Consider the following 11575-nt stretch of genomic DNA (forward strand, 5'->3'; position numbering starts at 1 on the left):
TCCCCTTTGTATTATGTGTCAGGTGATGATAGTTATCCTAACTCTACCACTGGCAGATTGAGTTTTTTGGTCACAGAAGCCGAAAATGGCAGAGCTTTGTTACTAATTCTGATCACTAGTTTGGCATCAGAAAGTAATGAGTTAAGGAGGCCTAGAAAGACAGTGGATGGGAGAACCCAGTTGCTGGGAGCGTTTTCTGAGTGAACACTGGTAGAGAGACAGAAGGGGAGAAGAAAACTTCAGGTTATCTGCTCGGTAACTTTGTACAAAAACTTTTTTTTTTTTTTTTTTTTGACAGAGTCTACCTCTATCGCCCAGGCTGGAGTGCAGTGGTGCGATCTCGGCTCACCTCCACCTTTCCGGTTCAAGCCATTCTTGTGCCTCAGCCTCTCTAGTAGCTGGGATTACAGGCGCGCGCCACCATGCCCGGATAATTTTTAAAATTTTCAGTAAGGACGGGTTTTCACCATGTTGGCCAGGATGGTCTCGAATTCCTGACCTCAAGTGATCTGCCCACCTCGGCCTCCCAAAGTGCTGGGAGTACTGACGTAAGCCACCGTGCCCGGCCAGAAACACTGATTTTTATCAGTAATGATTCCACACCCTTTTAGGATATTACTAACATTTAAAAGAAAATATATACAACTTTTGAAATTCGTGCTCCACTCCAGCAACTGCTTTCAATCGGAGTTCCATCCTCCGCCGCCGTATTCCCTAACGCAGCGTTATCTTCAGAGCTACCACCTGCTTCCGAAACCTTTCGGAGGAGGAGCGCTTCGCCAACACCTGCACGGCCAACCGGCGCGAAAGCGAACCTCGAACGCCAGCCTCTGCGCCTGCGTGCCGCGGCTCCATTTGGTTCCGCTTCCCTGGCGCCCGCCTGGCTCTTCCCCTGCCGGAGGCCTGTGGTTTGTGGAGTCGAATTTCCCTGCCACCAGTGCCCGGTTAGCAGGGGTGCCAGCCGCTGGGCGCCTGCGCGGACGGCGGGCGTCATCACCATGGCAGCATCCGCTGGAGGCCCAGGTAAGTGCCAAGCACGCGGCCTCTGCCTGGAGGTGGGGCTCTTTGAGAGGCTTCGCCGGCGGCACCCTCCCTTTGTGCGCTCCCGCGGTCCTCCTTGCTTAGGGACCTGGGAGCGCGCCGCGCAGTACCGGGCGGCTGGGCTTGGAGCCCGCTCAGCACTCGGGGCGCGCCCCCGATCGCCTGGCGATGACCTTGGTTTGCCGGGTGGGCGTTAAGGGACAGGCGTTAGGGGGAGGTCGGAGAATGGCAGAGTCAGTGTATTTTGAGGTCTTGGTTGGAAGGAAAGGAATGTGACGTTTCCCTAATTCCTTAATTTCCGCAGACCGCATGGGGGCGGTCTGGGTCACTCGGTTCCTCTTTGGAAACCGGGAGGCTTGGGAATGCGGGCGGTGGGCAGGGCCGGGCCCGGCCCGGCGTAGTCCCGCTGCTGAGCGCGCGGCCTGGAAACCTGGCAGAGTGTGGCTCGCTTGTTTTCCCTTGGAATCAAGTGCTTCAACTTGCGGGACAATAGTTCGGCTCTTGAAGGTTACAGTATCTTTTCTGTAAACTTAAGTAGTGGCATGAGACAACCTCAGTGACGCGTTTTCTTCAGTTTAGATTTTTTCCCTAACTGTAAAAATAATACACGCTTTCACCATTCTGACTAGCAGGCTGTATAAATACAGGTTTTCTTCTGAATTGATGCACGGTTTACAGAATTTTGGAATAACATGTGTGTGTAAGCGAAAAATGTCCAGGTCCTGATAAATGCCATTATAGAACATTTATAAAGTATATTAGTATAGGGAAGTAGGAAAAAAAAAATCCCCAAATGCTGATACCCACAGGCACCACTACTAACTTTTTGGTATTTTCTAAGAACCCTGACTCTTAAAAATAGAGTTAAGGTCATGATAAACATAATTTTTTAAATCCTGCCTCTTATACTATTCCATGTCACCAAGGTTTTTATAAACATAATTTTGAATGACTGAATTGTTTTACACAATTATATTGTATACAATACGGTTATATTGTAATTAACCAGTCTCCTAATGTTGAACGTTAATCAGTCGTTTCCTGTTTAGTTTTGTTAGAATTCATTCTGTAATAAACATTTTTGCATTGTTCTTCCTCAGTTATGTTTTTGGTTTGTTTTTATCCTGGACATGATTCTTATAATTGAAATTACTGGATCAAAGGATGTGAACTTTTTTTTCTCTTTTTTAAGACCTGTGCTAAACCTCCATAGAACATTTTCTTCAGACCAGAGTTTTCCATTTTTAACCCTTGGGCTCTTTACTTCTCAGTATAAATCCTTTTAATGCCTGGTTTTCCTAAGAATCCAAACAAATCTGGGACAAAGCCCACCCTCAAGACTTACACCATTCTCACTCACAGGCTGTATAAATCCAGGTTCTCTTCTGAATCGATACAAGGTTTACGGAATCTTGGGGAAAAAATGTGTGTACAAGTGAAAAACGTCCAATTCCTGACAAATGCCATTTTTAAAAAAACAAATTTTCGGGCTGGGCGCAGTTACTTACGCCTGTAATCCCAGCACTTTGGGAGGCAGAGGCGGGCGGATCAGGAGGTCAGGAGATCAAGACCATCCTGGCTAACACAGTGAAACCCCATCTCTACTAAAAATAGAAAATAATTAGCCGGGCGTGGTGGCGGGCGCCTGTAATCCCAGCTACTCGGGAGGCTGAGGCAGGAGAATGGCGTGAACCTGGGAGGCGGAGCTTGCAGTGAGTCGAGATCTGCCACTGCACTCCAGCCTGGGCAACAGAGAGAGACTCTGTCTCAAAACAAAAACAAATTTTCTTCTCATTACCGAGTTATTGATAAAACTAATTCTTAACCAGATTCTTCTATGTCATTTTCCCCCCTTACTTAAAAAAAAATACATTCTCAACATGAAAGAGTTAAAAAGGCACTATAGGATGTATAGTGAAAAGTTCCATCCTGGCCGGGCATGGTGGTTTACGCCTGTAATCTGAACACTTTGAAAGGCAGGAGGATCGCTTGAGCCCTGGAGTTTGGATCAGCCTGGGCAACACAGGGAGGACTTGTCTCTCCAAAAAATACAAATAAATTAACCAGGTATGGTGGTGGCATATGCCTGTGGACCCAGCCACTCAGGAAGAGATTGAGGTGGGAGAATCGCTTGAGCTGGAGAGAGGCTGCAGTGAGCCAAGAACATGCCAGCCTGGGTAACAGAGCCAGAGCCTTAAAAAAAAAAAAAATTTAATAAATTTTTAAAAATCCTTACTGATATATAATTTGTATACTATTAATATACAATTTACTCATTTAAAGAGTATAATTCAGTGGTTTTAGCTTGTTTAATTTTAGCTTATTCACAGACTTGTGCAACAATTGCCACAATTTTAAAACATCTTCACCTTACAAAAAGAAACACTTCCTCATCCCCCACCCTTTAAACCCAGAGCCACTATTCTTCTACTTTCTATCTCTTTGAATTTGCCTATTCTGGATGTTTCATATAAATGGAATCATCCAATATAGACCCTCTTAAGTCTGGCTTCTTCCGCTTGTCATAGTGTTTTCAAGATTCATCCATCTTGTAGCATGTTTCAGTACTTCTTTCCTTTTTATGGCCAGAAAAGGAATTGCATGAAACACCACATTTTATCCACTCATTAGTTGATGGACATTTGAGTTGTTTCCATCTTTTGGGTGTAGTGAATAATGCTACTGTGAACATGTGTGTACAAGTGTTTGTGTGGACATATGGTACACTGTCTTTAATGGTAAGTCAATTCTGGTAGTTGCTTTTGGAAACTGGAAGGAACCTTAATGATTGTCTCTTCCAGGGGTCATAGATAGCAAACTTTCTTTTTTAATTTTATTTTTAATTGACAAATAATAACTGTATATTTGTGAGGTATAATGTGATGTTATGATAAATGTATACATGTTAGGATGATTAAGTCAGGCTAATTAATATATCCATCACCTCATATACTTATCATTTCTTTGTAATGAGAGCATTTAAAATCTACTCATTTGGGAATTTCAAAATATATAATACACTGTTAGCAGTAGTAGTATTATTATTATCGAGACAGGGTCTCGCTCTGTCACCCAGGCTGGAGTGCAGTGGTGCAATCATGGCTCACTACAGCCTTGACCTCCTGGGCTCAAGTGATCCTCCTGCCTCAGCCTCCTGAGTAGCAGGGACTACAGGCACAGAGCACCATGCCTGGGTTATTATTATTTTATTTAGTAGTAGAGACAAGGTCTTGCTTCATTGCCCAGGCTGGTCTCGAACTCCTGAGCTTAAGCAGTCCTTCCGCCTCGACCTCCGAAAGTGCTGGAGTTACAGTTGTGAGCCAGCATGCCCGGAGTTATTAACTATAGTCACCATGCTGTGCAATAGATCTTGGGAACTTACTCCTCCTGTCTAACTGGAACTTTGTACCCTTTGACTGACATATTCCCCTCCCATCCAATTGCCCCGGCTGCATCCCTAGCCTCTGGTAACTACCACTCTACTTTCTACTCCTGTAAGCTCTACTTTTTGAAATTCCACATGTAAGACTATGCAGTGTTTTTCTTTCCATACCTGGCTTATTTCATTTAGCGTACTGTCCTCCAGGTTTCTTCATTTGTCACAGATGACAGAATTTTCTTCTTTTTTAAGGCTGAATAGTACTCCATTGTGTATCTCTACCATATTTTCTTTATCCATTTACCCACTAATGGCTCTTAGCTTGTTTCTGTATCTTGGTGGTCAGCAAACTTTTTCTCTAAAGAGCCAGATATAAAATTTTGGGCTTTGCAAGGCATACATTTCTGTTCCAACTAATCAACTCTGCTATGGTAGCTGGAAAACAGCCACAGGTTGCACGGGAAAGGAGGTTGGGATAAATAGAGGGAGCACTGAGGTTTGGAGCAGCAACACTGTGATTCCATGTGATATTGTAGTGGTGGATACATGCCATTGTACAAGCATCCCTTGTTTTATTGTACTTCACTTTATTACACTTTGAAGATAATACTTTTTTTTTCTTTCTTTTTTTTTTTTTTTTTACAAATTGAAGGTTTGTGGCAACCTTGTATTGAGCAAGTCTATTGGTGCCGTATTTTTCAATAGCATGTGTTCACTTTGTGTCTGTCACATTTTGGGAATTCTTGCAATATTTCAAATTTAAAAATTATTATATTTTAAAAATTATTATATTTATTATGGTGATCTGTGATCAGTGATCTTTAAATGCTACAATAATAATTGTTTTGGGGCACCACAAAGTCAAACTGAATCTGTAAATGTGGCGTGTGAGCCTTGCCGGCTTGGGCAGTGCATGCTGGCCGGCTTGGCGAGGATAAAAAATAAATACATAAATATGGTGTGTGTTCAGACTGCTTCGTCAGCCAGCCATATTCCTGTCTCCCTCTCCTAGGGTCTTACTATTTCCTGAGACACAACAGTATTGAAATTAGGCTGGTTAATAACCATAGAATGGGCTCTAAGTGTTCACGTGAATGGAAGAGTCACCTGTTTCTCACTTAAAATCGAAAGCTGGAGGGCTGGGCACAGTGGCTTATGCCTGTAATCCCAGCACTTTGGGAGGCTGAGGTCATCACATGAAGCCAGCAGTTCAAGACCAACCTGGTCAACGTACCAAGACCTTGTCTCTACAAAAAATTTTAAAAATTAGCTGGCCGTGGTGGTATGCACCTGTAGTCCTAGCTACTTGGGATGCCGAGGCAGGAGGATCACTTGAGCCCATGAATTTCAGATTACAGTGAGCTATGATTGCACCACTACACTCCAGCCTGGGCAATAGAGTAAGACTTGTCTCTGAAAAAAAACAAAAGCAAAATCAAAAGCTAGAAATGATTAAGCTTAGTGAGAAAAATATTTTGAAAGCTGAGAGAGGCCTCTTGTGCCAGACAGCTAAGTTGTCAATGCAAAGGAAAAGCTCTTGAAGAAAATTAGAAGTGCCACTCCATGGAAAACACAAATTATAAGAAAGCAAAACAGCCCTATTGCTGATATGGAGAAAGTTTGAGTGGTCTGGATAGGTCAAACCAGCCACAACATTCCCGTAAGCCAAAGCCTAATCCAGAGTAAGGCCCTAACTCTCTTCAATTCTGTGAAGACTGTGAGAAGTACAGAAGCTACAGAAGAAGAGCTGGAGATTCGCAGAGGTTGGTTTATGAGGTTTAAGGGGAAAAGCTGTTTCTACAACAAAAAATTTCAAGGTGAAGCAGCAGGTGCTGATAGGGAAGCTACAGCAAGTGATCCAGAAGATCTATTAATGAAAGGAGCTATACGAACAGTAGACTTCCTTCCTTCCTTCCTTCCTTCCTTCCTTCCTTCCTTCCTTCCTTCCTTCCTTCTTTTCTTACAGGGTCTCCTTCTGTAACACAGGCTGCAGTGCAGTGGCATGATCATGGCTCATTGCAGCCTTAATCTCCTAAGCTCAATCGATCCTCCCACCTCAGTCCCCCAAGTAACTGGAACTATAGGCACACACCACTACAGCCTACTAATTTTTGTATTTTTTGTAGAGACGGGATTTCATCATGTTACCCCAGCTGGTCTCAAACTCCTGGGCTCAAGTGATCCTTCCACCTCAGCCTCCCAAAGTGCTGGGACTATAAGCATGAGCCACTGTGCAGGGCCAACAATAGATTTTCAGTGTAAATAAAATAGCCTTCTATTGTAAGAAGATGCCATTAGAACTTTGATTGCTGGAGGGAAAAAGCCAATATTTGACTTAAAAGCTTCAAAAGACAGGCTGACTCTTGTTAGGGCTAATGCAGCTGGTGACTTTAAGTGGAAGCCAGTGCTCTTTACTATACTGAAAATCACAGGGTACTTAAGAATTATGCTACATCTACTTCTCTGCCTGTGCTCTAGAAATGTAACAACAAAGCCTGGATGATAGCACATCTGTTTATAGCATGATTTACAGAATATTTTAAGCCCACTGTGGAGACCCGCTGCTCAGGAAAAAAAATATTTCTTTCAAGGTGTTACTGTTCATTGACAAGGCACCTGGTCACCCAAGAGCTCTGATGGAGATGTGCAAAGAGATTGATGTTGTTTTCCTGCATGCTTGCATCTATTCTGCAGCCCGTGGATCAAAGGGTAATCTTGACTTTCACATCTTATTATTTGAGAAATGTTTTGTAAATCAGTAGCTGCCATAGATAGTGATTTCTCTGATGAATGTGGGCAAAGAATCATCATCCTAGATTCCATCAAGAAGATTAGTGATTAATGGGAGAAAGTAAAGATGTCAACATCCACAGGAGTTTGGAAGAAGTTGATTCCAACTCTCATGGGTGACTTTGAGGGATTCAAGACTTCAATAGAGGATGTGACTGCAAATGTGATAGAAATAGCAAGAGAAGGTGGGGCGCAGTGGCTCACACCTGTAATCCCAGCATTTTGGGAGGCCGAGGCAGGTGGATCATGAGGTCAGGAAATGGAGACCATCCTGGCTAACACAGTGAAACCTAGTCTCTACTAAAAATACAAAAAATTAGCCGGGCATGGTGGCAGATGCCTATAGTCCCAGCTACTCGGGAGGCTGAGGCAGGAGAATGGTGTGAACCCAGGAGGTGGAGCTTGCAGTGAGCCGAGATAGCGCCACTGCACTCCAGCCTGGGTGAAAAAGCGAGACTCTATCTCAAAAAAAAAAAAAAAAAAAAAGAAATAGCAAGAGAACTAGAATTAGAATGGAGCCTGAAGATGTGACTATATTATTGCAATTTTATGATAAGACTTTAATGAACTAGGAGTTCCTTCTTATGTATGAGCGAAGACAGTAGTTTCTTGAGATGTAATCTACTTCTGGTGAAGATACTGTGAACATTGTTGAAATGACCACAGATGATAAAGAATATTACATACACTTAGTTGTTAAAGCAGCAGCAGAGTTTGAGAGAACTGACTGTCATTTTGTAAGTTCTCCTGTGGGTAAAATACTATCAAACAGGACTGTGTGCTACAGAGAGATCTTTCATGAAAGGAAGAATCCACTGATGTCAATAGCTTCATTGTCTTATTTTAAGAAATTGTCATCACAGCCACCACAGCCTTCAGCAACCACCACCCTGATTGGTCAGTAGCCATCAACATTGAGGCAAGACCCTCCACCAATCAAAAGCTTACAGCTAGCAGAAGGCTCAGATGATTGTTACCACTTTTTAGCAATAAAGTGTTTTAAAATCAAGGTATGCACATTGTTTTTAGACATGATGCTATTGTACACCTAATAGGCTACAGTGTGACAGTGTAAACATAACTTTTATATGTACTGGGAAACTAAAAATTGTGTGACTTGCTTTATTGTGATACTCACTTTATTCCAGTGGCCCATAACTGAACCTGCTATATCAGATGTACACCTAGACATCTGTCAAAACCTGTAAAATGTATGACACCAAGAGTGAATTCTAATGTAAACTATGGACTTTAGTTAATAACAAAATGTCAGTATTGGCTCATCTATTCTAACAGACATACCACACTAATGCAAGATGTTAAAAATTGGGGATTTTTAAATAAAAGCAATTTTGTAATTACCAAAAAAACAAAAACTGGGGAAATTGAAGGAAGAGTGGGGATGTTATGGGAACTTTGCTCTTTTTGCTAATTTTTTTTTTGAGACGGAGTCTTGCTTTGTCACCCAGGCGGGAGTGCAGTGGCATGATCTCGGCTCACTGCAACCTCTGCCTCCTGGATTTGAGCTATTACCCTGCCTCAGCCTCCTGAGTAGCTGGGACTACAGACGTGAGCCACCACACCCTGCTAATTTGTGTATTTCTAGTAGAGAAGGGGTTTCACCATATTGGCCAGGCTGGTCTTGAACTCCTGACCTCAGATAATCTGCCCACCTCGACCGACCAAAGTGCTGGGACTACAGGCATGAGCTACCATGCCCAGCCTAATTTTTTTCTGTAAATGAAAACTGCTTAAAAGGCCAGGCACGGTGGCTCACGCCTGTAATCTCAGCACTTTGGAAGACTGAAGGTGGCTGACTACTTGAGGCCAGGAGTTTGAGACCAGCCTGGCCAACATGGTGAAACACCATTTCTACTAAAAATACAAAAAGTAGCCAATGTGATGGCTCATGCATGCCGGTAATCCCAGCTGCTCGGAAGGCTGAAGCACAAGAATCACTTGAGGTGGAGCGCTGCGGAGGGTGCGCGTGGGCCGCGGCTGCCGAACAAAGGAGCAGGGGCGCCGCCGCGGGGACCCGCCACCCAACTCCCGGGGCCGCGCCGCGGCCTCCGGTCCACCGCCACCATGACCGCCAACGGCACAGCCGAGGCGGTGCAGATCCAGTTCGGCCTCATCAACTGCGGCAACAAGTACCTGACGGCTGAGGCGTTCGGGTTCAAGGTGAACGCGTCTGCCAGCAGCCTGAAGAAGAAGCAGATCTGGACGCTGGAGCAGCCCCCCGACGAGGCGGGCAGCGCGGCCGTGTTACTGCCGCTTCCTCATCGTCGCGCATGACGACGGCCGCTGGTCGCTGCAGTCCGAGGCGCACAGGCGCTACTTCGGCGGCACTGAGGACCGCCTATCGTGCTTCGCGCAGACGGTGTCCCCCGCCGAGAAGTGGAGCGTGCACATCGCCATGCACCCGCAGGTCAACATCTACAGCGTCACCCCTAAGCGCTACGCGCACCTGAGCGCGCGGCCGGCTGACGAGATCGCGGTGGACCGCGACGTGCCCTGGGGCGTCGACTCGCTCATCACCCTCGCCTTCCAGGACCAGCGCTACAGCGTGCAGACCGCCGACCACCGCTTCCTGCGCCACGACGGGCGCTTGGTGGCGCGCCCCGAGCAGGCTACTGGCTACATGCTGGAGTTCCGCTCCGGCAAGGTGGCCTTCCGCGACTGCGAGGGCCGTTACCTGGCGCCGTCGAGGCCCAGCGGCACGCTCAAGGCGGGCCAGGCCACCAAGGTGGGCAAGGACGAGCTCTTTGCCCTGGAGCAGAGCTGCGTCCAGGTGGTGCTGCAGGCGGCCAACGAGAGGAACGTGTCCACGCGCCAGGGTATGGACCTGTCTGCCAATCAGGACGAGGAGACCGACCAGGAGACCTTCCAGCTGGAGACTGACCGCGACACCAAAAAGTGTGCCTTCCGTACCCACACGGGCAAGTACTGGACGCTGACAGCCACCGGGGACGTGCAGTCCACCGCCTCCACCAAGAATGCCAGCTGCTACTTCGACATCGAGTGGCGTGACCGGCGCATCACACTGCGGGCGTCCAATGGCAAGTTTGTGACCTCCAAGAAGAATGGGCAGCTGGCCGCCTCGGTGGAGACAGCAGGGGACTCAGAGCTCTTCCTCATGAAGCTCATCAACCGCCCCATCATCGTGTTCCGCGCGGGGAGCACGGCTTCATCGGCTGCCGCAAGGTCACGGGCACCCTGGAGCCAACCGCTCCAGCTATGACGTCTTCCAGCTGGAATTCAACGATGGCGCCTGCAACATCAAAGACTCCACAGGCAAATACTGGACGGTGGGTAGTGACTCCGCGGTCACCAGCAGCGGCGACGCTCCTGTGGACTTCTTCGAGTTCTGCGACTACAACAAGGTGGCCATCAAGGTGGGTGGGCGCTACCTGAAGGGCGACCATGCAGGGGTCCTGAAGGCCTCGGCAGAGACCGTGGACCCCGCCTCGCTCTGGGAGTACTAGAGCCTGCCCGCCCTTCCCCACCCCTGCCCGCTCTTCCCCACCCCTGCCCATGAGGCGGCTCCTCCCAACCCTCCCTGCTAACCCCTTCTCCTCCAGGTGGGCTCCGGGGCGGGAGGCAAACCCCCTTGCCTTTCAAACTGGAAACCCCAGAGAAAACGGTGCCCCCACCTGTCACCCCTATGGACTCCCCACTCTCCCCTCCGCCCGGGTTCCCTACTCCCCTCGGGTCAGCGGCTGCGGCCTGGCCCTGGGAGGCATTTCAGATGCCCCTGCCCTCTTGTCTGCCACAGGGCGTCTGGCACCTCTTTCTTCTGACCTCAGACAGCTCCGAGCCTTATTTCTCTGGAAGCGGCTAAAGGGTGGTTGGGAGCTGGGAGCCCTGGGCGTGTAGTTTAACTGGAATCTCCTTCCCCTCCCGGCCACCTCCCAACCCCCTAGGAGCTGGGCACGCGTCCCAAGCCTGTCAGTGGCTCTCCCTGATGCACTGTCGTGAAACCCCTGCTTGGGAAGGGAAGCCGTCGGGTGGGCTAGGACTGACCCTTGGTGTTTTTTTGGGTGGTGGCTGGAAACAGCCCCTCTCCCACGTGGCAGAGGCTCAGCCTGGCTCCCTGCCCCAGAGTGGCAGGGCGTGACGGCCACAGGGTCTGCCCGCTGCACGTTCTGCCAGGGTGGTGGAGGGGGAGGGTAGGGGTGTGGGGGCCGTCTTCCTCCTGTCTCTTTCCTTTCACCCTAGCCTGACTGGAAGCAGAAAATGACCAAATCAGTATTTTTTTAAATGAAATATTATTGCTGGAGGCGTCCCAGGCAGGCCTGGCTATAGTAGTGAGTGATCTGGGGGGGGTCTCAGCACCCTCCCCAGGGGGTGCATCTCAGCACCCTC

At 47.6% G+C, this 11575-nt stretch overlaps 2 protein-coding genes across 3 annotated transcripts in view; both read left to right on the forward strand.

Moving 5' to 3' along the window:
* The first annotated feature begins 465 nt into the window (after positions 1–465).
* FAM151B (family with sequence similarity 151 member B) overlaps positions 466–11575 on the forward strand; it is a 57614-nt gene continuing 46504 nt past the window's right edge. Inside the window, exons 1-2 of one of the 2 annotated variants that reach the window (XM_026454263.1) lie at positions 466–1023; positions 7012–7129. In XM_026454263.1, coding sequence (XP_026310048.1) covers positions 592–1023; positions 7012–7129 — 550 coding nt within the window. In that variant the 5' untranslated portion in view covers positions 466–591. The remainder of the gene's footprint in view (positions 1024–7011; positions 7130–11575) is intronic. The other variant, XM_026454264.1, reaches the window with a different exon arrangement.
* LOC111544440 (fascin-like) lies at positions 9290–10695 on the forward strand. Its single transcript, XM_023214954.2, is given in 4 exon segments — positions 9290–9477; positions 9479–10379; positions 10382–10427; positions 10430–10695. Coding segments are annotated over 4 exon segments (1395 nt in total). The 5' UTR covers positions 9290–9295.

Source organism: Piliocolobus tephrosceles, chromosome 4 (assembly GCF_002776525.5).
Source record: "Piliocolobus tephrosceles isolate RC106 chromosome 4, ASM277652v3, whole genome shotgun sequence".
Classification (NCBI taxonomy): domain Eukaryota; kingdom Metazoa; phylum Chordata; class Mammalia; order Primates; family Cercopithecidae; genus Piliocolobus; species Piliocolobus tephrosceles.